The sequence below is a fragment of the Epargyreus clarus genome, unplaced genomic scaffold, assembly GCF_041222505.1.
Source record: "Epargyreus clarus isolate Ecla_fem2 unplaced genomic scaffold, WU_Ecla_fem_2.2 ptg000022l, whole genome shotgun sequence".
In the NCBI taxonomy this organism is placed as follows: domain Eukaryota; kingdom Metazoa; phylum Arthropoda; class Insecta; order Lepidoptera; family Hesperiidae; genus Epargyreus; species Epargyreus clarus.
This window is the reverse complement of record NW_027332229.1, coordinates 1279907-1305857: the sequence shown is the minus strand read 5'-3', so window position 1 is coordinate 1305857 and position 25951 is coordinate 1279907. Positions and strand designations below refer to the sequence as shown.

Sequence of the window (25951 nt, the reverse complement as noted above, 5' to 3'; positions counted from 1 at the left end):
ATGTTTGCAATTTGGGATTTGGCCCTGAAAGTCAGTTTGAAAAATTCACCCTGTATATTTTTTGGTGCTCTCATCGTAAATCTATAATTCAACATTAACCCATTACTGTGACACTGCTAGCACAGTAAAATAAGATTAGAAGAAAGAAAGAAAGAAACATTTATTCGGATAATTGCAACACAAATGAGATACTATAATAGAGAGAGACAAAAAAAAATAACCTAAAACAAAAGAAAAAAATAATAAATAAAACAACAACAAAAGGACAATAAAATGTACAATCAGTTATTACAATAATATGTAATAACTGATTGTACAAGCCGCGGTCTCGGCTTCCCGCACTCTGATAAAATGTCGTGTTTATGGTGAACACCCGATTAGTAGATTAGCTAAACTGCTACACGAATCAATTGATTTAGTAGGCAATTGCCTACTCCATAGATTAGTAAAGATACTTCGCCGCCTTGAAATTGAATGAAGCCACAAACGGCTTATTAGTAAGTTCTTTTTTGAATTCTTGACAAATAAAAACATTTTTAGAGAAAATTTACGAATAAATAACTGTAATACTGCGTAATTTACATAATAAATAAATAATTATTTCAAATATTTTAGGGACATTTTAGCACGGAGACGTGGCAAAACTTTTTTATGCAACTATTTCAATTCTCAAAACTGGGTACATTTTCTTGTTAGGAGTGAGTAATCTTTACTAATCTATGGCCTACTCTTGCAGTGATGCATAGGGTTGTATTTCTATTTTTAGTTAAATATTATTTGCGCAATATGACAGCACTAGGTTTTCAATAACGTAATATAATGTTATGTTGTACCAATTCGTAAATGGGTTGTAAATAAAATAAGTTTTACATATAAAAGACATTTATATACTATACTTTTGAAGGTGGTAGAACCCTTTATGGTTCGACTCCGGCACCACCGCCACACCTATTTCTACCTAATAACTGCAGTGTTAGGTGCTGCTGTGTTCCGGTTTGAAGGGTGTGGTAAGGGAGAAAGACTTTTCCGTTCCAGCTTAGTCCTCAGGGTTAGCGGCGCATCTGTGACCGACCTCAGGTAGGAATATCTAATCCTATCTGGGGTTTATTACAGATGTCCATGGGCGGCAGTAGCCACTTACCATCAGGTGGACTGCATGCTCATCTGCTACTCTTATATTATAAAAAAAAAATACTATTTTCATTTCTTTATTTTCTCGATGACAGTTCTTTGTAGTGTTTGTGACCAAATAGGCAATGATATCGATCGCATATGTTTATTATATGTATTTTGAACAAAGATAAATACAACAAAGCTAGTAATTTATTACACCTATTTATTTTACAACAACTTCGAAAATTTTAAAGAAGTAGGCATTATCAATCAAAAAAATTATACGTGTAACATTTCGTAATGAAATATAATATTATAAGTATATGTAATACTAGCTGACCCGGCAAACTTTGTACCGCCTCAAAATCTATTTATCAAATACATATATTTCATATAAAATATAGCCTATGTTACTCGTAGATAATGTAGCTTTCGAATGGTGAAAGAATTTTTAAAATCGGTCCAGTAGTTTTTGGGCCTATTCATTACATCCAAACAAAGTTTTCCTCTTTAAAATATTAGTGTAGATAATATTATATTTATAAATTTGTACAAAAGTATCCGGAAGTAATTTAGTTTCTTACATTTTGTAAAAAAAAACGGGTCTGTTGTCGTGTTACGTTTATCGGTATAACTCCTATAGTAATCATTATGTGTAGCACATCACTACCTGTCCATGAAGTACAGTATTATCTGTGTGACATTTTAACATAAGTAACACAAAATTACATGGGCGTCGATCTGTCATCGAGAAAATAAAGTAATGGAAATAGTATAGTGTCTTATTTTACTATGCTGCTAGGTACTGATATAAGAGTTGTCATGCCATGTCAATCTACATGGTTGCCTAACTATAATAAATAAATAAATAAACGCTTTCTACACTCACAGCCCCACACTAGGATCCCCTGTTTCGTGGGTGCCATGGACACACATAGACAAATACACAAACACCCAGACCCAGAAACAGAAATCTATATTCATCATTTAGATATCTGTCTGGCCGGGGCTCGAACCCGGGACCCTTTGCGCGTCAGACCGGTATGGTGGCCGCTCCGCCACGCGGGCCGTCAATTTACTATGTTTACTTTTGCCTTCAAAGTAAATGACGATTTTTTATAAATAAATTAATAGTAGTGAAAATATTACAATAATTTTGGTATTACCTAAAATCTTTAACTCGCTCTCCGCTCATAACACGCGTCGGTTCGAACAGACACCTATCGGTATTAGTCATTTAGGATTTCTAATTTTCTAGGTGTATATTTAAAAAGCATTAAATGCGTATTAGAAGTAGTTGTTGTAGAAAATTTTGTATTACTTACAAAAAATATATACATAATTATAATTTTAAATTATTTCTCTTTAAACGTTATTAGTTAAAATGTAAAAAAATTGAGCCGCTGTAAAGAGATAAATAAATAATAGTGGATATTAGGAAAATTCTCCTACTAAAACTTTAATACCACATTTTTTACAATTTTGTGAGGTGGTACAGTCCGCGCCAAACTGCTAGTCCGCTCTGAAGTTGTTGCGAGCAGGTGTAGTCATACAATTTGCTATGGCGACGCGATTAATTTCTATATTCAGAGCGGACTAGCAGTTTTACGCGGACTATAACGTACAAAAAATCACAAATGAAAAAGTTTTACGGTCTATATAAATCAATGACTTCAAAATATCACAAAGATACATAAGACACTACATTTATCATCAAAGATTTGCATTTCTATAAGTCGGGACTTTTTTTATGAAGGAATATAACTTATTGTTAGTTTTGTATAGTCCGCGCCAAACTGCTAGTCCGCTCTGAAGTTGTTGCGACCAGGTGTAGTCATACAATTTGCTATGGCGACGCGATTCATTTCTATATTCAGAGCCGACTAGCAGTTTTACGCGGACTATACAAGAATTTCGATTGAGTGAGATCAGTTATCTCTTACGCAGGGCTGGATTTAGAGGTATAGAGGCCTTGGGGCAACCAAGGAGTGGAGGCCCCCTGGCCCCAAATTATTTTCCGATTAAAATGAACATTTTTTTCAGTTGAGTTTTTCAATAAATATTTTATTATGAAACGCAGGTAGATTCTTCTAGTATTCATGTTTCTACGAAGTACTGTGGATAAAGGTAAAACAGCGAAAAAAAATATCAAAGGAAAAGATATTTTTTTACTAGTGTTTACTAGTCGGAATTTTAAAAAAATCCGACGTCTCTATTGTGGGGGCCCCTCTTTTGTGGAGGCCCCGGGGTTGCCGCCCCGGTTGCCCTCCCTTAAATCCGGCCCTGCTCTTACGAAAGAATATATCGATTTATGTCTATGATTTTAGTAAATAGAATGGTGATAAAATGATTGAGAATAAACCGTGTAAATTATTTTAATTTAAATGTAATTTATACTTTTGTAATCGTATTTATAGTTATTTATTAATTATCAATTTGTGTACGTTACAATTGATTCGTGACAATTTTTGTATCTGTTTCAATTGTCAAAAATATTTTATACGTAAATGACACGCAACAAGCAAGAGCAAGACGGGACTTCATACCCACCGGTCTCTCATATGCCGCGTCTGCGTTTGCAATATGGGGGTGGGTAGGGATTATTCGGGTCTCGAGGGTACCCTCTTTGCCCGGGCATATTCTCAAGGGGGTGAATACCCCCCGAATTTTTTAATATTCTTTCATAATAATATAATATTATTAATAATATCATAATATAATGAGACAACATTAAAATTATACCAACCCCGCTATTTAATTAATTTGACCGAGTCCCGTACCCCCCGCGGTACGGGACTCGGTCAAATTACCAAGCTGGCCGTCCCCCTCCTGATGGTCGGAGGGAGGAACCAACCCCGGGAGCGGCCGCCCCTCAGGTGGTCGATCGTGAAGGGGCGCGAACCCCTTTAGGTGGGAGTGTGGTCCGGCCTCAGCTCGCGACACGACACGCGAAAAATTGTGTAGGAACTTGTTGATTTCAATCTAAAATGGCGGCATCTCCTTGTCTTTTTTTTTTCTATAAATATAGTTCTTTCAAATGTTCCTATAGTTCTTTCAAATGTATGCTCCGAAGATAAGATTAATAAAATACCAATATGTTTTGGTTTATATATTGTTTGTTTTTTTAATTGCATTGTGATTATTTTTTTAATAAAGATTAATAAATTTCTGCTTACAGAATTACTACTTCAAAAAAGGGGCATATAAAAGCCGCCATTTTGAAATCGCCCTTCTTTTTTTAAACGCGTTATTTTTTATCTATATTGTTGGCGTTATTTTTGGACACTAGTGGCGGGAAAACTAGTGTCATTCTATGCATTTTGACGTTTTTATATTGACTGTCATTTACGTGTATGATATATTTTGAGTAAGTTAGGGTTTTATAATATCGGTGTTTTTAAACTTATTAGTATGAAAATAAAAATGTATAACATAAAATTAATACTGTTTAACTTATTGTATACTCTTGTAAACTGTATTTTAATATTCTTAAGGCCAATGTCACTGGACGCTTAGCAAAATAAAACAAGTACTTACCATAAACAAGAATTCGTATTTTTACAACCTAAAAGATAAATTTGACCACGCATAGGTGTGACTTACAGCCGTTATTAATAATCGATCTGTCCAATGTTTTGTTCACCATGGATAGAAATTTGTCAATACATAATTGTCTATTACAAATTATGTAAATTCGATCTTAGGTAAAAAAAGAAAGGAGTCAATGAAAGTATCGAGCCCTTTGGTGGTAAAAATATGTAAAACACTCTTTCTTATAAGTAAAGAAATGCGAGGTTGTATGAAAACCTCATTCACACAAGTCATTAATGACTATTTTTAGTTTTGAAAATAGAAGTATATAGAAATTGATTATATACAACAAAAATGTACATGTACGCCGACTCAAATAGGACTATGGGTTTGGTTCGAATTTTAGGCAACAAATGATATATTCATTATTTTTATTTTGCTTAGCGTCATGTGAAAAAGGCCTATAATGTAAAATAAACGTGCATTTTGTATCTTATTTATAAAACTGTGTTGTTGTTGTATATCGACTTAGACTGAATTAATATTTGGATATTCGAGAAGATTCTTCGATTGTAATGGCAGCTTTGTGTTAAATGTTAATACAATAAATTAATCATAACTGGTGAATCTGATTTTATTTATTTTTTTACCCTAAGTGTGATCGCTTCGAAGAAGAGGACGGTTGAAACTTTAAAAATATGTATAATAGCGATCTTTCTTGTGGAAAAAAAACGAATGTTGTTGTTCTGTAAATAGAGAAACGACATTTAACGTTTTTTATTCCACTAAAACATTTTTATATTTAAATTTATGTGTCATTGAATTAAACGTCACAAATAAATAAACTTTTTCTTTACATATGTATTCGTTGTTTTAAAAAGAATACTCTTAGTCGTTACTCTTAAATGAAGCCCTTGCGTTTCTGTGGAAGGTAGTGTGGTCTAAGATCCCGATATAAGACTACCTTCACCAAGCTGGTTAATGGATGAAAAGTATTTTTAGTCGAATTAAATATGTCGATAATTATATTGTAAATGGGTTGTCTAAAAAAATTCAGTCCAGAATGACTTTGCCATTTTTGATGTGAAACATCTATAGCCGCACGTAAAACAGATTTCTGGCGTGGCGACGCATGCCGTGGCGACGGCGGCGATACAGTCTATATGCAGTAGTGTGCACATTCTTGTATGCAGTTGTGTGTGTTTATTCAATAAATAGTCATCGTTATCTGGAAAAAAAATCGTAATATTTTATTTTATCATTATGACATATTTAGTTCCTATTACAATATGTTCTTTTCTGCATATTACTTTTACAAAATAATGTCGATGTTTCACATCTGCCAGGCGTCCCGTGACGGCTCACATTTTTTTATTTTTTAAACATTTCACTGGTCTGATTTATGGACTAATTACATACCAATCGAAAGTATGAAGCCTATAGAATATGCAAATATTAGGTTGACTATTATTTTCCTCTCACAACCCTTGTGTAAGCGGGTATAGACAGGTAAACAAGTTGGCCTACCCAAGGACTGTGACAGGAAAGAATAGTCAACCCCAAGGACTGTGACAGGAAAAATAGTCAACCTAACCTTTGCATATTACATAGGCTTCATGCTTTCTTTTAGTATGTAATTTTTTATTACCGAAATAAAATGTTTATGAAAAAAAATACTGACTGGACCGAATTTTTTTAGACAACCCATTTGCAGTATACTTTTTGACATACTTAATTCGATATCTAAAACTAACTATATGGGAATACAGGTGTCCACGCGCGATAGTCACTTACACCAGGTAGACGGCATGCTCATTGTCACTTGAAACTTATAAAAAACTAACTATAATCTTGATTTAAAATGTATTTAATTTAATATATAAAAATAAACGCATTATAAGATCACGATATTTTATTTTTAACGTTTATTTATTTATTTTATTAGATCATACGTGTTTTTTTTTATAATATAGGTGTAGCAGAGGAGCATGAAGTCCACCTGATGATAAGTGGCTACTACCGCCCATGGACATCTGTAATCAACCCCAGATAGGATTAGATATTCCTACCTGAGGTCGGCCATAGATGCGCCGCTACCCCTGAGGACTAAGCTGGAACGCCGCAAAGTCTGTCTGCCTTACCACACCCTTCAAACCGGAACACAGCAGCGCCTAACACTGCTGTTATCAGGTAGAAATAGGTGCGGCGGTGGTGCCGCCGGAGTCGAACCACAAAGCGTTCTATCACCTTCAAAATCTCATAAGGCGAGTAAATATGAGAACCATTGGCGATTGTTCAATACTTGATTACTTTGTACGATGATTTATCAATATTTTATCAACTTTATGACTCAAAGTTGATAAAATATTGATAAATCATCGCAAGCTGAACGAAGGGTGACTAAAAATAAAAACACCAGTATCGAAAAAAATAATTTAATTGGAATACAAAAAAATCTCTCAACATTAAATACTTTATTGCGTGCACTCACTCTTAGCTAAGCCCATCTTACACTAAGCGAAGCGACTGCCCAGAAAAATATCAGACAGCTAATTTTAAATTCGAGCGACTTTAAAATAATCTTTAAGAGATTAGACTCTTATAGAAAAACACTATATTACTAGAAATAATGCAATTTTACTATAGTGACATCGACAAAAACAAAAAATACATGTTAAGATCGAAAATATTAATAATTACAAAGCTCCAATTCGCTTCGCTTACACTGGACAGCTGCCTCAACTTTAATATAACCATGTTTAAATAATACATATTATTTCAAGTTTTAAGCAGACTTTTTATATATAGCGACAGTGATAATAATTTTCTCTTACAATTATACATGAGATGCTAGAAACAGGTTTTTTTATTATATAATAGCGAGCATGCAGTCCACGTGGTAAGTGGCTACTGCCGTATGGTCATCTGTAATCAACCCCAGATAGGATTAGATAGTCCTACCTGAGGTCGGCCACAGATGCGCTGCTACCCCTGAGGACTAAGCTGGAACGCCTCAGAAAAGTATGTCTCCCTCACTACATGATGTAAACAGTTATAAATCTGTTTCTAGCATTATATTTCTCGTTTACAAATATTTTCCACTTGGAATATTACCTTAATTACTATTAGAAAGTAAAATCTCACAACAATAATACTATATTTTTACTTTACGTGAGAAATAGTAATTTATTTAATTAAGTTTTTATAAAGAGAGAATATTATCTTTAGTACATCAGTAAACAATGTGTTATTTTAATGTTACATAGGGTATTTCGATTTGTCTTCCAGATTTTTTTGAATTATAATATGGGAGTAGCAGACGAGCATGCAGTCCAGCTCATGTTGAGTGGCTACTGCCACCCATAGACATCTGTAATCAACCCCAGATAGAATTAACTACCTGAGGTCGGCCACAGATGCGCCGCTACCCCTGAGGACTAAGCTGGAACGTCTCGGAAAAGTATGTCTCCCTTACCACAACCCTTCACACCAGAACACAGCAGCGCTACACTGCTGTTATTATACAGAAATAAGTGTGACGGTGGTACCACAGGTACCGTCGAACATAGTTACATAGATATCATATAGTTTATACAGTATTTCGTATTCAGAAAATATCTTAGTAAATACGTAAGTAAAACTTATTTCAATAACAGTTCAATTCAAAATTACAACACATCTCCCTCTCTCTCAATCTCTATAATGTGCGAGCGAGATGCCTAACATGCTGTTATTTTAGAACAGAACTTTATTGAAACAATATAGATTTTAACATAATTCGTCATAAGACTAAATGCTTTCACAAAATATAAGTTAAAGCAATTGCTTCATACATACATACATTCATACAACTTCCATATTCAGTGGAGCATCGAGAATCCCTCAATTAACATTATTTTTCGATCCACATACATATTATATTCCACTTTTTATGTATTTAACTCAGGTTGTAACTTTTCTATGCATGAGGCGCCATTGCCCATTATAATGTTGCATTATTTTTGTTTTTTTATATTTGAGCCTAACGATGAAGCAGACGTGCTACCTGGTTTAAAGCAGTCAACGTCGCCTATGAACATTTGCAACACCAGAGGAGTCGCCAATACATCGCCGGCTTTGTATGAGAGCTCTTTTTGCACCTTTTTTGAAGAGCCCAATATCATAGCGCTCCGGGAATACCTCAGGAGGAAGTTCATTCCACATCTTACACGTCCGTGCAAACTGATTATTAATGCGAATCTATAAAAATAATGTGAAAGATTATTCATTTTATTGACAAATAACGTAAATTAAGTTTATAAAATCGTAATTTTATTAATCTACAATAATATTGTAAGGAGGAAAACTTTGTTTGGTTGTAATGAATAGGCTCAAAAACTACTGGACCGATTTTAAAAATTCTTTCACCATTCGAAAGCTACATTATCCACGAGTAACATAGGCTAGATTTTATATGAAATATATTTGATAAATAGATTTTGAGGCGGTACAAAGTTTGCCGGGTCAGCTAGTTTAACATTAAAAAAATGCAAAGAGAAAGATTTTGTTTTGGGATTTTTAGATTTGGAAAAACTGAAAAATCGCTTATCATAAAATATATACTTTCCGAAAACCGCACAAACGCATAGAAGTTTATCGGACTATAAATTTTTTCGTAAATTCATACATACAGTATTATACCTATATTATGAAGCGTTATATAATAACGTTATTATAATAAGTACTCCAATTTATATTATGCTGATTTGTAGATATTTTAATGATCTGTCATCATCTTTTACTTATAATCTGTTTTTATGACAGAATTAGCAGACGAGCATGCAGTCCACCTGATGGTAAGTGCCCACTGCCGTATGGACATCTGTAATCAACCCCAAATAAGATTAGATTCCTAACTGAGGTCGGCTACCGATGCGTCGCTACCTTTGAAGATTAAGTTAGAACGTCCGAAGTATGTCTCTTACCACACCCTTCAAACCAGAACACAGCAGCTCTTAACACTGCTGTTATTAGGCAGAAATAAGTGTGGCGGTGGTGCCGCCGGAGTAGAACTACAAGTTCTACCTTAAAGCTGGATGAAAGTCATGCGTTACCGTACTCAATACCAGAAATTATACTTCTTTTGAAGCGTTTTGGAAAAATGAGAGTGAACACCGTGAGGTTGTGTAATTAAAATTGCAAATTTTGCAGAAATCGCCATCAACAACATTTTTAAATATGTAAGTTATTAGATACGAGCTTTTGCCCGCGGCTTCGCTCGCGTTACGAAGTAATATTTTCATCCCCTATTTTATCCCCTTGGGGGTAGAATTGATCAAAATCCTTTCTTAGCGGATGCCTACGTCATAACATCTACCTGCATGCCAAATTTAACATATGAGGTGTCGTTAGATACGTCTAAATTGCGAGAGTGACATAGACTATAGTTTCAAGCAAGTATAATTTCTCCGCAAAAGAAGTATTTGTTTAAATTACTAAGTAACATAGGCTTTTGTTTTAAGCAGAATTTTTGTTTTCCATTCATACTTTTGTGTTCATAATAATTGCTTTATGAAATACGCTAAAGAAATATAACTTCTTAGAAGCCACGCCAAACTTCTACTCCGCTCTGAATATAGAAACGAGTCGCGTCGCATCCACTGCATACTCTCACCCGCGGGCACATAGCGTTAGTATACCCTTACGTTGCTACGGAGTATATGCTTGTAGTTGTGTTCCACCGCATTGGCTCTCTCACTAAGCGCACAACAACTTCACAGCGGACTAGAAGTTTCACGCGGCCACTACCTGTGTACACACACACGTTTCAATCCATTCAACCCACACCCCACACTTCACTTCGCTTCACCACACTTCACTCCACTTCACTCCACTCCACTCCACTCCACTCCACAACAGGTCCTAGGCCCTAGAAGGTCTTGCGGTGCACCGCGCGGTGGCCCTCCTCGTCGTACTCCCGCTTCGACACCCACATCTTCCGGAACGTGTCCAACGAGGCGAGAATCGAACCCCCTATCCATGTGGAGTAGAGACGCTCTTGGGGCGCTGAGATCTGTAATTAGAAATAACATTTATTATAGCCTTTTGGAGTTATTTGTATGTAAAGATGAAGGTTATAAACAATCTATTTATAGTAAAATATATAATTCTTCTTAAGTAATACTGCTGTAACGCAAGGCGTTCCATCCTAGTGTATATAGAAACGTGTATATTACCACCTTTGTGGTTCGGCTCCGGCGGCACCACCGTCACACCTATTTCTACCTAATACCAGCAGTGTTAGGCGCTGCTGTGTTCCGGTTTGAAGGGTGTGGTAAGGGAGACATACTTTTCCGAGGCGTTCCACCTTAGTCCTCAGGGGTAGCAGCGCATCTGTTGCCGGGCTCAGGTAAGAAAATCTAATCCTATCTGGTGTTGATTACAGATGTCCATGGGCGGCAGTAGCCACTTACCATCAGGTGGACTGCATGCTCGTCTGTCTGCTGCTCTCATTTTAAAAAATATATAATATTATACCCTTTTGGAGTGGAAAAGGTGAAGGTTATAAAATATGCAACTCTAGTTTAGTCTTCTTAAGTGATACGAGGCATTCCACTTTAGTTTATATATGGAAACCGGTCTCATCATTAGAATGTCATCGTGAAATATGTACTGTAACTAAACCGAAACATGAGGCATTCCACCTTAGTTTTAATACTCACTTCACCGCTGCATCTTTCTGTGTACAATTCCCACCAAAACTAAACCAGCACACGAGGCATTCCACCTTAGTTGCCCCCACTCACCCGTATCTTCATGTCCTTGGGCGCGAGGCGGCGGATCTCGGCCAGCAGGCGGTCCCCGAAGCCGAAACACGAGGCATTCCACCTTAGTTTTCATACTCACTTCACCGCTAGATCATTCTGCTTAAAGTTTACACATAGACTAAACCGAAATACGAGGCATTCCGTCTTAGTAACTTAATGCAATATATGCATCATTCCGCATGAAATTCCACGAAAACTCAACCGGAACACGAGCCATTCCACCTTAGTTTTCATACTAACTTCACCGCTGGATCTCGTGCATCATTCTACCTAAAGTTTCCTTAAAAACTAATCCAGCACACGAGGCATTCCACCATAGTCCCCCACTCACCCGTATCTTCATGTCCTTGGGCGCGAGGCGGCGGATCTCGGCCAGCAAGCGGTCCCCGAAGCCGAAACACGAGGCATTCCACCTTAGTTTTCATACTCACTTCACCGCTAGATCATTCTGCTTAAAGTTTACACATAGACTAAACCGAAATACGAGGCATTCCGTCTTAGTAACTTAATGCAATATATGCATCATTCCGCATGAAATTCCACGAAAACTCAACCGGAACACGAGCCATTCCACCTTAGTTTTCATACTAACTTCACCGCTGGATCTCGTGCATCATTCTACCTAAAGTTTCCTTAAAAACTAATCCAGCACACGAGGCATTCCACCATAGTCCCCCACTCACCCGTATCTTCATGTCCTTGGGCGCGAGGCGGCGGATCTCGGCCAGCAGGCGGTCCCCGAAGCCGCGGAACAGTGTGGAACCGCCGCTGAGCACTATGTTCTGGTAGAGCACCTTGCGGAGGTCCATATCTGATTTCTGGATCGCGAACATTAGGACCTCGTGGAGACCTGGAACGTATAAAAGTTAGATTAGGTTAAGTTAGCCTTTTTTTTACGATGGAGAAACCTTCAAAAGGTACCCGAGGCCGTGGGAGCGACGCAGGGTTATGTGGGACTTTTACGGCACTAAAACCTCCCGGTAGCCGTCCTCAGCGTTTGATGGGAGATCTCCGGGATCTCCAATGGAACACAACCTGAGTCCTCCTAACGCGATGCTCCTATCGGGCTCTGCCCTGGGGGGATCAAAGTAATTGACGCTATCACATCACCTGGTGATTACAGCGATATGCGACCACACAAACCGCTGTCCTTCACAAACCCCTTGTAGTCGCCTCTTACGACAGACAGGGGATACCGTAGCCCTATTCTAGTGCCGGCACTACACAGACAAGACTTGGTTAGCCTAGTAGTCGAAACCCCGCGTCTCGATCGCAAGGTTCAAATCCCAGGCAAGCACCTCTGATTTAAATTATATTCAGACTTATATTCAAGTATATTTCAATTTAGTTATCACAAGACTGTAAAAAGTCATATCAAAGTTACGTAAAAAGTAAGAACCCACCTTCACACTCTTCACCAATGAGATCTGGTCTGAACAATACTTCTGGTGCCCTAAACCTCGCTGGACCAATCTGAAATTAATAATAAAAATTAATGAGGAAAATAAGTGAAACTTCTTTTCACATCACAAATGTTTTTGACATATAGTAGCAGACGAGCATGCAGCCCATCTGATGGTAAGTGGTTACTGCCATTAATGGTCCTCCATTATCAACCTCAGATAAGATTAGATTCTTACCTGAGTTCGGCCACAGATGCGCTGTACCAAGTACCAAGCTGGAATACCTCGGAGAAGTATGTCTCCCTTACCACACTTCAAACCAGAACACAGCAGCGCTTAACACTGCTGTTATAACAGAAATAGGTGTGGCGGTGGTGGTGCCGGAGTCGAACCACAGCTGATTCTACCACCTTCAAACCATGACCGTTAACATCAAATGAGCTGCCCGCAGACATCACTGTCTTCAGCTGGATGACGTCACACACCAGCTCTGCACCTGGCCCCAGTCACCCACCTCGAGCTGGGTCCCGTCGGGCAGCGTGTACTGGGCGCGCTCGGAGTCCAGGGTCTCCTCCTTGAGTGGATTCGGAGAGAGGTAGCAGGCTCGCTCCTTGATGGCCTTCACGATCTCCAGCTCAGCTGATGTGCGGAGGTTGACGCCCTCTTTCCGGAGGAGGAGGCTGTGGAAGGAAGAGCATATGGTAGATTATTAAAAAATTAAAATTTACTTTAAAATTAGTTATACTGAAGGTGGTAGAACTCTCTGTGGTTCGACTCAGCTGCAGATAGGGAATAAATGGTGGGTTTTCAAAATTATATTTCAAAACTTTTTAAGAATGAAGATGGTAAAATCCCTCTGTGTTCGAACCACACCCCCTCTGGAGGCGCCTTCACAACACCTACTTCTGCCTTATAACAGCAGTGTTAAGCGCTGCTGCATTCTTGTTTGAAGTGTGTTTTAAACTGTGACATAGTTTTCTGAGGCTTTCCAGTTTAGTCCTCAGTGATATTGATGCATATGGGACCGACCTCAGGTAGGACTCTAGTCCTATCTGGGATTGATTACATCTCCATGGAAAGCAGTAGCCACTTACCATCAGGTGGACTGCATGCTCGTCTGCTACTCCTATATTATTATAAAAACAGACAGAGCCCTGCGACAAACAGACAGACTGACAGAGGAGCCTTAGTAATTGGGTTCTTTTTTTACCCCTTGGGTACGAAACCCAAAAAAAATCTAGTACAAAACACCTAAATGATATTCCACATCACAACTCCTTGGATGTACTCCGAGTCATAAACAAAAAAATTCTATACGATATGTACTCCAAGCCCAAGAAAAACACCCATATGATATTTATGGACAGTCCCAACTCACCGAAGGTACCTAGTGACGTCACGGCCGGCCACGTCGACCCTCATGATGCTGTGGGGCATCGCGAAGCCCTCGTATATGGGCACCGCGTGGGTGACTCCGTCCCCGGAGTCCAGAACCACTCCTGTGGTCCTCCCTGTTGCATAACTGAGGACATATAAACAAGCTTTCGTTTAACTTGCTTGTAAGTTCGTATTAATACAATAAAACTATTTCTTCGACCAGATTACAAATTTTATTATTCCCGCGCAAAACACAAGTCTAACGTCAAGAGCGTTCTTTTTCTTTTTTTTATGCTAATCCATACAATCGTGTAACGCATACAGCCAGTGACTATATAAATATAAATGGACATGAAAATAACACACAAAATTAAAATAATACTATAATTAAATAATTTGAATATATTTCTAACAGTATGTATGCGAGGAAGCCGCAAAATGGCAGATCAGAAAATATTTTCTGAAAATAATAAGAAGAAAGTTTTTTTTTAAATAAAGTTTTTTAACAAAAAATATTTCATTGAGTCATAACTTTTAAGTGTTTTTTTTCTGTACTGACCAATTTTAATACTTAGAGGTTTTTATGTTTTTCATCATTTAATTGTTTTCTTTAGTTTTTTATCTCACTGTAAAGGGTCATGTTTTTGGAGTGTATGTTTTCATGGTAGTCTCATTACTTGACATGCTCTGTAGTCCAAACGGCTTGACGGATTAACATATGAGGTGTCGTTGGATTCCTCTAAAATGTAAATTGTCGAAAGGCTTTTAACATTTTTTTATTTATATGACAACACAACGTTTGCCGGGTCAGCTAGTTTACTTGCAAAATGTACTTACAGACTGAGCACAGCTTGCATAGAGAGGAACAGTGCTGGAACGTTGAACGTTTCAAAGAGGACTTCGGCAGCTTTTTCTCTGTTGCGACGCGGGTTTAGAGGTGCTTCGGTCAGGAGGACCGGGTGCTCCTCGGAGAACGTTGATAGTTGGTCCTGGGGGCAAAGTGGTTTTAAATTAGAAAATCGATTTTAAACAATATAAGGAGAAAATTAGTATGCAGACCATCTGATGGTAAGGCTACTGTCGCTCATGGACATCTATAATCAACCTCAGATAGGATTGCGCACCCACCAAAGGGCGACCACAGGCATGATCCATTGCTATTAGTATTCAAAATAAAAGTACCACAGTGTATCCATACACAATCCTACACCTCACTTATGAACCCTATGTTTAACGCTCATTATTTATAATCAATCTATTCCATTTTTCCTTCCAAAGACAGATTTTTGACAATTTGTAACTGGCATGATTAGAAATTAATTATCACTTGCTTAAACGGTGAAGGAAAACATCGTGAGGAAACCTGCATACCTGAGAGATAAAAATCTTAAAGGTATGTGAAGTCTACCAATACGCACTTGGCCAGTGCGGTGGACTATGGCCTAATCCTTCTCATTAAGAGAGGAGATCCGTGCCCAGCAGTGGGACAGTAATGGGTTGATGATGATGATGATGATGATGAATTGTCGAATATCAATCTTTTGTAGTGAGAGATCTTTATGAAAAAAGTCTCAAAGGTATGTGAAGTCTACCAATATACCAATATACGCACCAAATATGCACTTGCCCAGCACGGCTATGGCCTAATACTTCTCATTGTAAGAGGAGACCCATGCCTAGCAGTAGGACAGTAATACGACGACCGTTGGTAGACAAAAATCAGATAGATTGATTATTAACAACCGTAAGTCAAAACCATCTTCCATGCATAGAAACCCACCTTGCTATATATATAATTCCAAACGCGCTCCATATCATTCCAGTCAGTCACGATGCCGTGCTCCATGGGATACTTGATGCTGAGCAACCCACGGTGCTCTTCAGCACGAGGGCCCACAAACAGCTCCCCCTCGAGCGCTCCGGCCATAACGCGCACGTGTTTTGGACGACCGATACTGAAAATTTATTAAATTATGAGCTTCTCGTATAATTGTACTTTTAATTCTTTATAAGATAAGTACTCATATTATAGGTAAAAGTATAAAAAGTTGATTGAATTTTACTATATTTAACAAATATCCTGTAAACGATTTTCGCCGACAAATACGTATTTCAGTAATTGCTTGGTCCTGACAACCTGTTTTTATTATTCAGTGATAAAAGAGATTTTTTTTGTCTATATGAATGTTTCAACCACTACTTTATAGTTAAGAGGGATTGGCAACTGTATGGCAAAACGCCCCTGCCACCCTCTCCCCCATTAGTCCGCCAGTGGTTCCAGGAAGTGTACCAGTATTTCCTCTGTGACACCATCACACATGAATCCTCCATTACATCCAGAATACCATCATCACAATATTTAAAGACCTTAAGAAAGTCAAGTCATACACTTGATCACTCATACTCATGACGACCCGCGTGGTGGAACGGCCACCATACCGGTCTGACGCGCAAAGGGTCCCGGGTTCGATCGCCGGCCAGACAGATATCTAAAAGATGAATTTAGATTTTTGTTTCTGGGTCTGGGTGTTTGTGTATTTGTCTATGTGTGTGTCCATGGCACCCATAACACAGGGAATCCTAGTGTGGGGCTGTGAGTGTAGAAAGCGTTTTACTTACTAGTTTGGAAACCTGCATTTTGGTATTTGATCACCGGCAAAACCAGCTTTGATGACTCCGGAACCCTGGAGAAAGAATGGAACTGTCAGCTCTTAAACTCAAATACTAGGAAACAGACAAAGACCTGATAAAAGCTGTCTATGAATATAGTCAATATTAAATAGTAGATGCTATATAATAACCAATATAATGTACCTGAAGTTTACAGATACATTTCTACCCCTGAGGACTAAGGTAAATTTCTACCTCTATTACGTCTATGTTCATAAGGTGGTAGAACCGTTCGTAAATCGACTCCAGAAGCACCACCTATATGGCTATTTCTGCCTAAGAATAGCAGTGGTAAGCGCTATTGTATTCTGATTTGAGGTGAAAAGAATACATGCATATCGTCGCTACCCCTGAGGACTAACTTGGAATGCCTGGGATAAGTATGTGTGAACCATGGCCTTTTTAGTTAATCCATGGGTTTCAAGTACTTACCGCCGGGAAAACTTTATACCAATAGTTTAAGGTGTTTTATTTAACTAATTCTTTACAAGAAATATAAAGTAATACACTTTGGAAATAAAAAATACAAGCGATCTATTATGAGTCATAATATGTTCATTTATGGTTTTTGCATTGTTTTCAAACAAATTTATATGCAAGAGGTGGTGTAATTATCATTATTGTACTTTTTCTAGGTCAATAAACGTATTATTACGAAAAGAAAGACGAGAAAATAGGTGTGCCGAATTTTATACTATCATTTTTGAACGTAAAAAACAAAGTAATTACATTGTCTATAACCACTGGCTGGTTCACAATCACGTCGTTTAACTCCATATTTGCAAATAATTGCAAAAATACGATGTATTTTATTGAATTTCACTGTATTTCTTCTGTAAAATGCACATTCGGTCAATTCAATATGAGAATGACATCAGATGCGCGGTGTTGTCATACTTTTAAATTTACGTGTCATCGTTCATTAAATTGATTCATTAAATTCAATAAAACAACATATTTTAGTTATCAACTTCTTTATTGTTAATAAAATCTAAATACAATGGTACATATTTATGAGATATACTTGCAAGTTACTGCACTGATCAATAATAAAAATCGTCAATAATTAATTCAATTTATTGATTGGTTTCAAAAATGTCCTTGATTGGGTGCCAATCATTAGAGATGTGCAAAAGTTTATTTTCTATCGATAAATATTGCAGGCGTAATCCTCATACATAGGCTAATCACTATATTACAGAAGGTTAGTACAAATTGGAGTTTCAGAAAGAAAAAGCTTAGTTCAGTAATGTAGTGATTAACCCGAAAGACCAGGCCAAATAATTATAAAATGATCATACCATCGAAAATATTTATTTTTGACAGGACGTAAATGTAAATAATAGATAAATGTAAGTGAATATAGGTATAGAGGTTTATATAGTCATCATTTTTCCCATGAATACGATTTTCTTACAGTGTATGTACAGTAATTTGAAGTTATGTTTCGATTCAATGTCATATCGATAGTCGACTCTTGACATCACACATCCCTACAATTTGCTAATAAATTTTCTTTGACAGTTTGTCAACATCGAATTGTCAATTTCCTTAATAAAATTTTGCGATTCTAGTCTTAATATTCAAAAATATTGCATTATTTCTATAAAAGTCTTGTTTCATCAAAGAAAATTTTGAATAATTCACGAAAATGTACTTCATAAGCGCAGTATTAACTATTTTGCTTCTTGCCGGTACGCACAATAGTTTAGAATACTCCTGTTCTTCGGAATCACAAGAGTGCCCGGCGCAGCCCGAGTTCAAATATCTATTCTTTGACGTTAGCAGCCAAGAAGGGTTTAATTTGCGACGGGATGTCTACATGAGATATGCGATTATGTTTGCTGAGATGCGAAAACGTAATGAGCGAATGAATTGGAAGTTAGTGTTACCGCCGTTTTATAGGCTACCTCACTGGCGTAACGAGAACGCCTTCAGTGAACCAATACAGTGGAGTAAATTCTTCGATATTGACTCTTTGAAGTCCTACGCGCCCGTAGTCGAAGTTAAAGATATTTTTAAAGAGACACTCCCTTATATAGACATTGATAGAGTTTATGTCCTTCAAAACTATGAGAATGCGTTCGAAAATGGACACTTTGCTGAAAAATGGGATGTCGTTGGCAAATGCGAGTACTTAAGCCAGTCTTTTTGGGGCTACGTCACAAATACTTTTGAAACGGTGTGCGTCAAATTCCAAGGTAAAGTTTCGAAGTTATGGGAGTTGACTTCCTTGCATCCGTACGATAAGTCAGTGATGATTTACCATGCAGAAATTCCTCTACATGACTTATATGGGACTAAGAGTTACTGGGATTGTCGGAAGAGTATGAAATTCAACCCTGCGTTGATAGAAGCAGCGATGGAATATACTGCAAAGTACTTCCAATGCTATGTGTTTCAATGTGACTCCTACATGAGTGTGCATTGGCGACGTGGGGATTACGCACACAGTCGTAAAAACGAAGTGCCGTCCATCAAAGGCACAGCAAAACAAATCGACACAGCTGTAACCAAAAATAAACTAAAAACACGAAATGTTTTCGTTGCTACCGATGCAGATGCAGCTGAGATCCGACAGCTACAAAAGGTTCTTCAGGAATTAGGATATAATGCATATTTCTACTTGCCACGACATACAGATATAACAAAGTTCCGAGAAGGAGGCATAGCTATTATCGAGCAAATAATCTGCTCCCATTCAGCATACTTTATTGGGTCCCACGAGAGTACCTTTACTTACCGTATTCAAGAGGAACGAGAGATACTAGGCTTCAATACCAGTTCTACTTTTAATAGATTCTGTCCGGACAAAGGCAGATGTGAAGCTCCGTCGGTTTGGAAGATCATTCAATAAATAACTAGACGCCTGGCAGACTAAGGGGGGGCCGAAGGGGTGGTTCGCTCCCGATTCTGGCCCCCAAAACAGTTGCTCACTAAAAAAAAGGTCATGAGGACGAAACAATGTGTGAAATGTGTATAAAGCAGTGAAAAAAGGTCATCAGAATCATACGTATTTGGCGGCAAATAAGTCTATGACATATGTGTAATTTTGTAAAATGAAATGAAATCAAATCAAATTTTTTTATTCAAAATAGGTTCTTTACAGAGCACTTTTTGAATGTCAATACAACTACCACCACTTTACAAGGTGTTATGGAGAAGAAGCTAATAGAAGAATAGTATGATCTTTACTATCTTTACTAATATTATAAATCTGAAAGTAACTCTGTCTGTCTGTCTGTCTGTCTGTCTGGTTGTCTCTTCTTCACGCCTAAACCACTGAACCGATTTTAATGAAATTTTGTACAAAGATAGTCTGAGACCCGAGAAAGGACATAGGATAGTTTTTATCCCGGAAATCCCACGGGAACTAGGGATGGCGATCTAAGATCGATTAATCGGAGAATCGATCTTTTGGACCCAAAACATCGATTATTTTAATCGATACAAGTAAGGATTGAATCGTAAACTATGCATTTGATCAAGTGATGATCTTTAGCAAAGTTGAAGGTACGAATTTACAGTTTTATGTTTGTTAGTATGTTATATTATTTTCTTTTAAACGCGGGCGAAGCCGCGGGCAAAGACTAGTACTATATATTTCTATAATGACATTTCAGGGCTAATGAGGCATTTATAATCATAAGTGTATATTTTTGAATCTTATAGTTAATAAGTATTTTTAATATCTGATTGTAGTAATATTAACATAACATAAATGTCTGTAAGGAGAGTCGAGCTCAAAACAACTGCACAAAAAAGTTTGGCTATATACAGGGTGAATTTTTCAAACGGGCCTTCAGGTCCAAATCCGAAACTATAGGGATTAGCGAAAAATGCTGAAAGGAGTTACGAGGCCGATTTTGATAAAAACTAAAACTGCATCATTAGTTTTTTAAAATATTTTTTTCCTTAGCCGGGAATCGAACGAGTTCATTTTGGAAAAAAATACACCTCTATATTATTTCACTACCTGATAGTGTCGCTTACAAGGATCAAATTCTGGGAAGTAATGTTATGTGACAAATTAAAGGAAAAGGAAAATTTTGAATAAAACACGTATTTTTCCATACATTGGCATTCTAATCCTCAAGGATTATACATAACAAATGATTTATGTATAATTCTTTAGAAACAGATTCATTAGATGTTATAACCGTGACTTAGTATGAGAAAGTAATAGTTTGGCAAAGAAATTACCGCCGTGTTTAGGATTTATATTTTAATAAAAATAGATAAGTGATAAAATAATAATTTTGTATTGTTTGTTGTTTATAACTACGTTTCAACAGTAAATATGATTTTCTATATCTCTTTGTTTAGTTATCATTCGGATTTGACTCGAAAAAGACATTCTCGCAAATTGGCAATTTTTCATCTGTATTAAACGAAACTCCGCTCATAGCAAGTTAAATCTATTATAATGGTCCTAAAAGTAACCTTAACTAAGTCGGACATAAAAAATTGAATTCTTAAAGAACAAAACGTCAATTTCGAATGATTTGAAGCATTGAGCAAAAAAATTGTTAATACGCGAAATGTTTAAATTGATGAATGGCGGGAACTTAACTGCCAAATTAATATGAAGAAATATGTATTTTCTTAAAATTGAGGCTTTTCCTTTAGTTTGTCATTTACCATTACTTCCCAGATTTTGATCCTTATAAGCAACACTATCAGATAGTTGAATAATATAGAGGGTGTATTTTTTTCAAAATGAACTCGTTCGATTCCCGGCTAGGGAAAAAGTTATTTTAAAAAAGTAATGATGCAGTTTTAGTTTTTATCAAAATCGGCCTCGTAACTCCTTTCAGCATTTTTCGCTAATCCTTATAGTTTCGGATTTGGCCCTGAAGGCCCGTTTTAAAAATTCACCCTGTATACTGAAGTTTTTTTGACATTAATATCATTTTGTTACACATTTTGGACTGTATATAATGATTGGTACCTATCACATATACCATTGAAAAGAAACATGTATATAATTTGTATGTGTTACACAATGTAAAGGTTATATAGTAAACCAGCTGACCCGACAAACGTGTTGCCATATAAATAAAAAAATGTTAAGGGTGAACAACCCTTATCACTTAGGGGTATGGAAAATAGATAGTAGCCGATTCTCAGACCTACTGAATATACATATAAAAGTTGGTGAAGATCGGTGAACCCGTTTTGGAGGAGTATGGTAACTAACAATGTGACACGAGAATTTTATATATAAGATAATCTTTATTTCATAGCAGAAAACGAAATATTGGTTGTGTTACTTATGTTGTAGCGTATGTACTTATTTCTTTATTTAGTAGCAGTATATATTCAAGTATAATATATAAGAAACTGTATTAATGGAAAACTTTATTATGTAAAAAGTACAATTTATACCATTGTTTTTTAGACATGTGCCATAATATTATTAATCAATTATTATGAAACTGTTGTACACAGCTCTCTATAAATGAGACCGATTTTAGTCATAGTCCAGTATGCAATGTACAACAAATATGGATTGAAGAAATACACACCAATGACTTGGTGAAGACTTCACAGGTTCATAGGTTTCCCCTGTACTTATTTATTGTTAAAAGCAAGTAGTTCATATTTTTATTAACAAATTTTGTAAATTTTGAAATTTGAACATATGGGAGGCAATACATGACACGTCTTAGCTACCAGCTTTTGCCATAGTATACTTATTTGATATAGTTATTATAATACATTAAAAACTTATTATTTAAGTTAATATTACTTGTTTAAGTCAAGAGCTCAATGCCAAAGATTTTAATAAACTGTATATGACACTATTACTCTCTTTTATTTTACCTATACCAAAATCAAAATCAAATCAAAAATTTTTATTCAAAATAGGTTCTTTACAGATCACTTTTTGAATGTCAAAGCAACTACCACCACTTCACAAGGTGTTTCGTTATGGAGAAGAAGCGGCGAAAGAAACTCCATAACACACATCTTTTAAAAAAAAAATGTTTTTGACAATGTTAACTTAACGTAATGGTACATGTGGAGCTGGAGCTAATTCAGACCACACCGTTTTGTCAGTCAAATAATCACTTACTTTATAGTACGCTTTTTTACATAGCGTTAGTTTGACGACATGTTTAAACTTTTTTTCTGTGAGATTCAAAATGTGGTCAGGTATTTTATTGTAGTAGCGAATACAGTTGCCCACGAAAGATCTAGCCACCTTACATAATCTACGTTTAGGAATTACTAATTTATTTCTATTTCTGGTATTAAAGTTATGGTGGTTACTATTTTTTTCAAACATATCAGTGTGTTTTCTTACATACATAATATTTTCATAAATGTATTGACTATGCACCGTCAATATATTAATAGTGGGAAACAGTTCTCTTAGGGACTCACCACGCCGCAGACTATATATTGACCGTATTGCTCTTTTTTGAATAGTAAATATAGAGTCTATGTCAGCAGCACTGCCCCACAGTAGAATGCCATAAGACATAATGCTGTGAAAGTAACTGAAATAGACAAGTCTGGCAGTGGGTATGTCTGTTAACTGTCTAATTCTTCTGACTGCAAAAGCTGCAGTACTAAGTCTGCTGGACAAAGCAGAGATGTGGGGACCCCACTGGAGTTTAGAATCAATGGTAATCCCCAAGAAAACAGTTTCATTGACGAATTGCAAAGTCTCACCATTTAGAGCGACATTCATCCCCGTACTCCTTACATTTGGTAGCATAAATTTAATACATTTAGTTTTATTAGAATTTAAGAGTAGGTTGTTTGCATCAAACCAGTTCTGAATCAAGCAAAGAGTTTCATTAATATCGTTCGTATCCTGTGATTGTCGTTTTACTCTAAACACCAAGGAAGTGTCATCAGCAAACAAAACAACCTCAGATAAATCCTTTACTACATTTGGCAAATCATTTATATAAACTAAAAATAGAAACGGACCTAGGATGGAGCCCTGAGGTACACCTATTTTAATATTAGAACCTGCTGATAATGCTCCATTTACTTGCACTCGTTGGACTCTATTGTTTAAATAAGAATTTATCAACTTTAGAGAATTTCCCTGAATACCATAATATTGTAATTTTAACAATAAGGTTTTATGATCAACACAATCAAAAGCTTTAGACAAGTCACAAAAAATACCTATAGCATCATGTGCTTGTTCCCAACAATCAAAAATATGTCGCAGCAATTGAACACCAGCATCTGTGGTAGAACGGCCTTTAGTAAAGCCAAATTGCTTTTGATGTAAAAGATTATTAAGTTTAAAATGAAGCAACATTTGCTGTAAGAGGATCTTTTCAAAAATTTTACTTAGAACAGGCAGTACTGAGATGGGTCTATAATTGTTGGGATCTTTAGTATCACCTGCCTTAAACAATGGAATTATTTTGCTATGTTTCATTAAATCAGGGAAACAGCCCTGATCAACACACATATTAAAAATAGTGACTAAGTAGGGAGCTAAAGTTTTAATGATTGATATACAAACTTTTACTGACATTCCCCAAATGTCCTCTGTATTTTTAACAGTTAATTCTTTAAAAGCTTTTAATATGTCATTAATTAAAATATGTCTAAATTTAAATTTAATGTGACACTGACTTAAATTCTCTTTAAGGATGGTCACTGCTTTAATTGGGGATGATTTTAAAAATTTAGTAGTATTAAATGGTATATTCGAGAAAAAAGTTTCAAATTCTTGTGCAATTTCTTTATCTGAGGTAATCTGACCACGTTCAGTGGTAAGAGATACTTTACTGATACTTAATCTGCAAGTTCGTGTTTCGGCATTAATTATTTTCCAGATTGTTTTAATTTTATTATCAGCATTTTTTATTTTATTATGTATGAACTTAGATTTAGCTGTCATACAAACTGATTTAAATATTTTAGAATATTTACGAACATATTCATTGAAGTGAGGGCTACAGTTATTCTCTCTTTCACTATAAAGCTCGAAAAGTTTACTTCTACTTAGACGAATACCTTTAGTAGCCCATTCACAAAAACTAAGTCTAGTACTCTTTTCATACCTAACTTCAGAAAATATTTTTTTAAACTCTGTGTGCACTGTGGAGAAAAATGCAGAATATAAATTATTAACACAAGTGCTATGGTTCAGAACTGACAACTTATTTAGTAGCACTTTATTATATTTTAATAAACGGTGACTTGTAATTGGTCTATGAAGAAACTTTATGTTCCCTTCCTTGGATATGTTATATTGGATATGGACAGACTGCCCCTTGTGATCAGATTTAATCTGATTTATTATAGATTTTTCAACTACAGAGCAGTTACAGAAAATGTTATCGATGCAAGTAGCAGAGGATGAAGCCACCCTGGTTGGCTCAAAAAAACTATATTCTAAGTTATATGATCTAAATAAGGAAAGTAATTTTACTTTCAATGTGGTGTTTTCTAAAATATTCACATTAAAATCACCACAAACAACAACATATTTCTTACATTTGCAAATAATATCCAAAACATTTTCCATTACACCTTCAAATCTAGAAAATGTTTCTATGTTAGGGGGCCTATACACGCTAACCACAATAAGGCTATCCAGCTCGACACATGATAATTCAATAACACGTTCAACCGAGAGCCCCACTATATCCAAGCGTTCTCTTGATTTTAAACCTTTACGAGTTATTATTAATGAGCCACCATGGATAGCTGACTCACGGCTGAACGAACTAGCAATAAAGTGATTTATATAGTTTATTTGTGTTTCACCTTGTTTTAACCAGTGCTCTGTTAAACAAATTATATCATAATTGTTACTCTCTAAAAATAACTCCAGTTCCAGTTCCTTACTTGAAAAACCCTGGATATTCTGGTGCAATATTTTTAGAGATGAAAACTTTTTATTGCTAGTTTTATTATTACTAAATTTACCCATATGAAGACATTTATTTGAAATATGTCTCTTAATTTGCTTATTATTATTATATTCATATGAATTACTTACATAATTATTTATTGATATGTCAATGTTATTAAATGAATTACTATTTGACAATGGTTGTAAATTAA

The 25951-nt window shown here is 36.2% G+C and overlaps 2 protein-coding genes across 2 annotated transcripts; one reads left to right on the top strand and one right to left on the bottom strand.

Moving 5' to 3' along the window:
• Positions 1-10487: 10487 nt before the first annotated feature.
• On the bottom strand, positions 10488-17798 carry Arp1 (Actin-related protein 1). Its single transcript, XM_073085149.1, has 9 exons — positions 17630-17798; positions 16850-16914; positions 16011-16185; positions 15068-15219; positions 14232-14375; positions 13368-13533; positions 12854-12923; positions 12134-12300; positions 10488-10696 (listed from the first exon to the last, which is right to left on the bottom strand). The coding sequence occupies exons 1-9, from the start codon at positions 17675-17677 to the stop codon at positions 10553-10555; spliced, it is 1131 nt and encodes a 376-aa protein (XP_072941250.1). The 5' UTR covers positions 17678-17798; the 3' UTR covers positions 10488-10552.
• Positions 17799-18415: 617 nt separating this feature from the next.
• pofut2 (protein O-fucosyltransferase 2) lies at positions 18416-20023 on the top strand. The gene has a single exon (XM_073085258.1). It carries the CDS (start codon positions 18552-18554, stop codon positions 19755-19757), a length of 1206 nt encoding a protein of 401 aa, XP_072941359.1. The 5' UTR covers positions 18416-18551; the 3' UTR covers positions 19758-20023.
• The last annotated feature ends 5928 nt before the right edge of the window (positions 20024-25951 follow it).

Coding starts and splice junctions, on each gene's coding strand:
- Arp1 (XM_073085149.1), bottom strand. CDS start 17,677: ATGGAGTTAAACGACGTGATTGTGAACCAGCCAGTGGTTATAGACAAT. Junction 16,915..17,629: donor AGCCAGTGGTTATAGACAAT/GTAATTACTTTG, acceptor TTCTTTCTCCAG/GGTTCCGGAGTCATCAAAGC. Junction 12,301..12,853: donor CATTGGTGAAGAGTGTGAAG/GTGGGTTCTTAC, acceptor TATACGTTCCAG/GTCTCCACGAGGTCCTAATG.
- pofut2 (XM_073085258.1), top strand. CDS start 18,552: ATGTACTTCATAAGCGCAGTATTAACTATTTTGCTTCTTGCCGGTACG.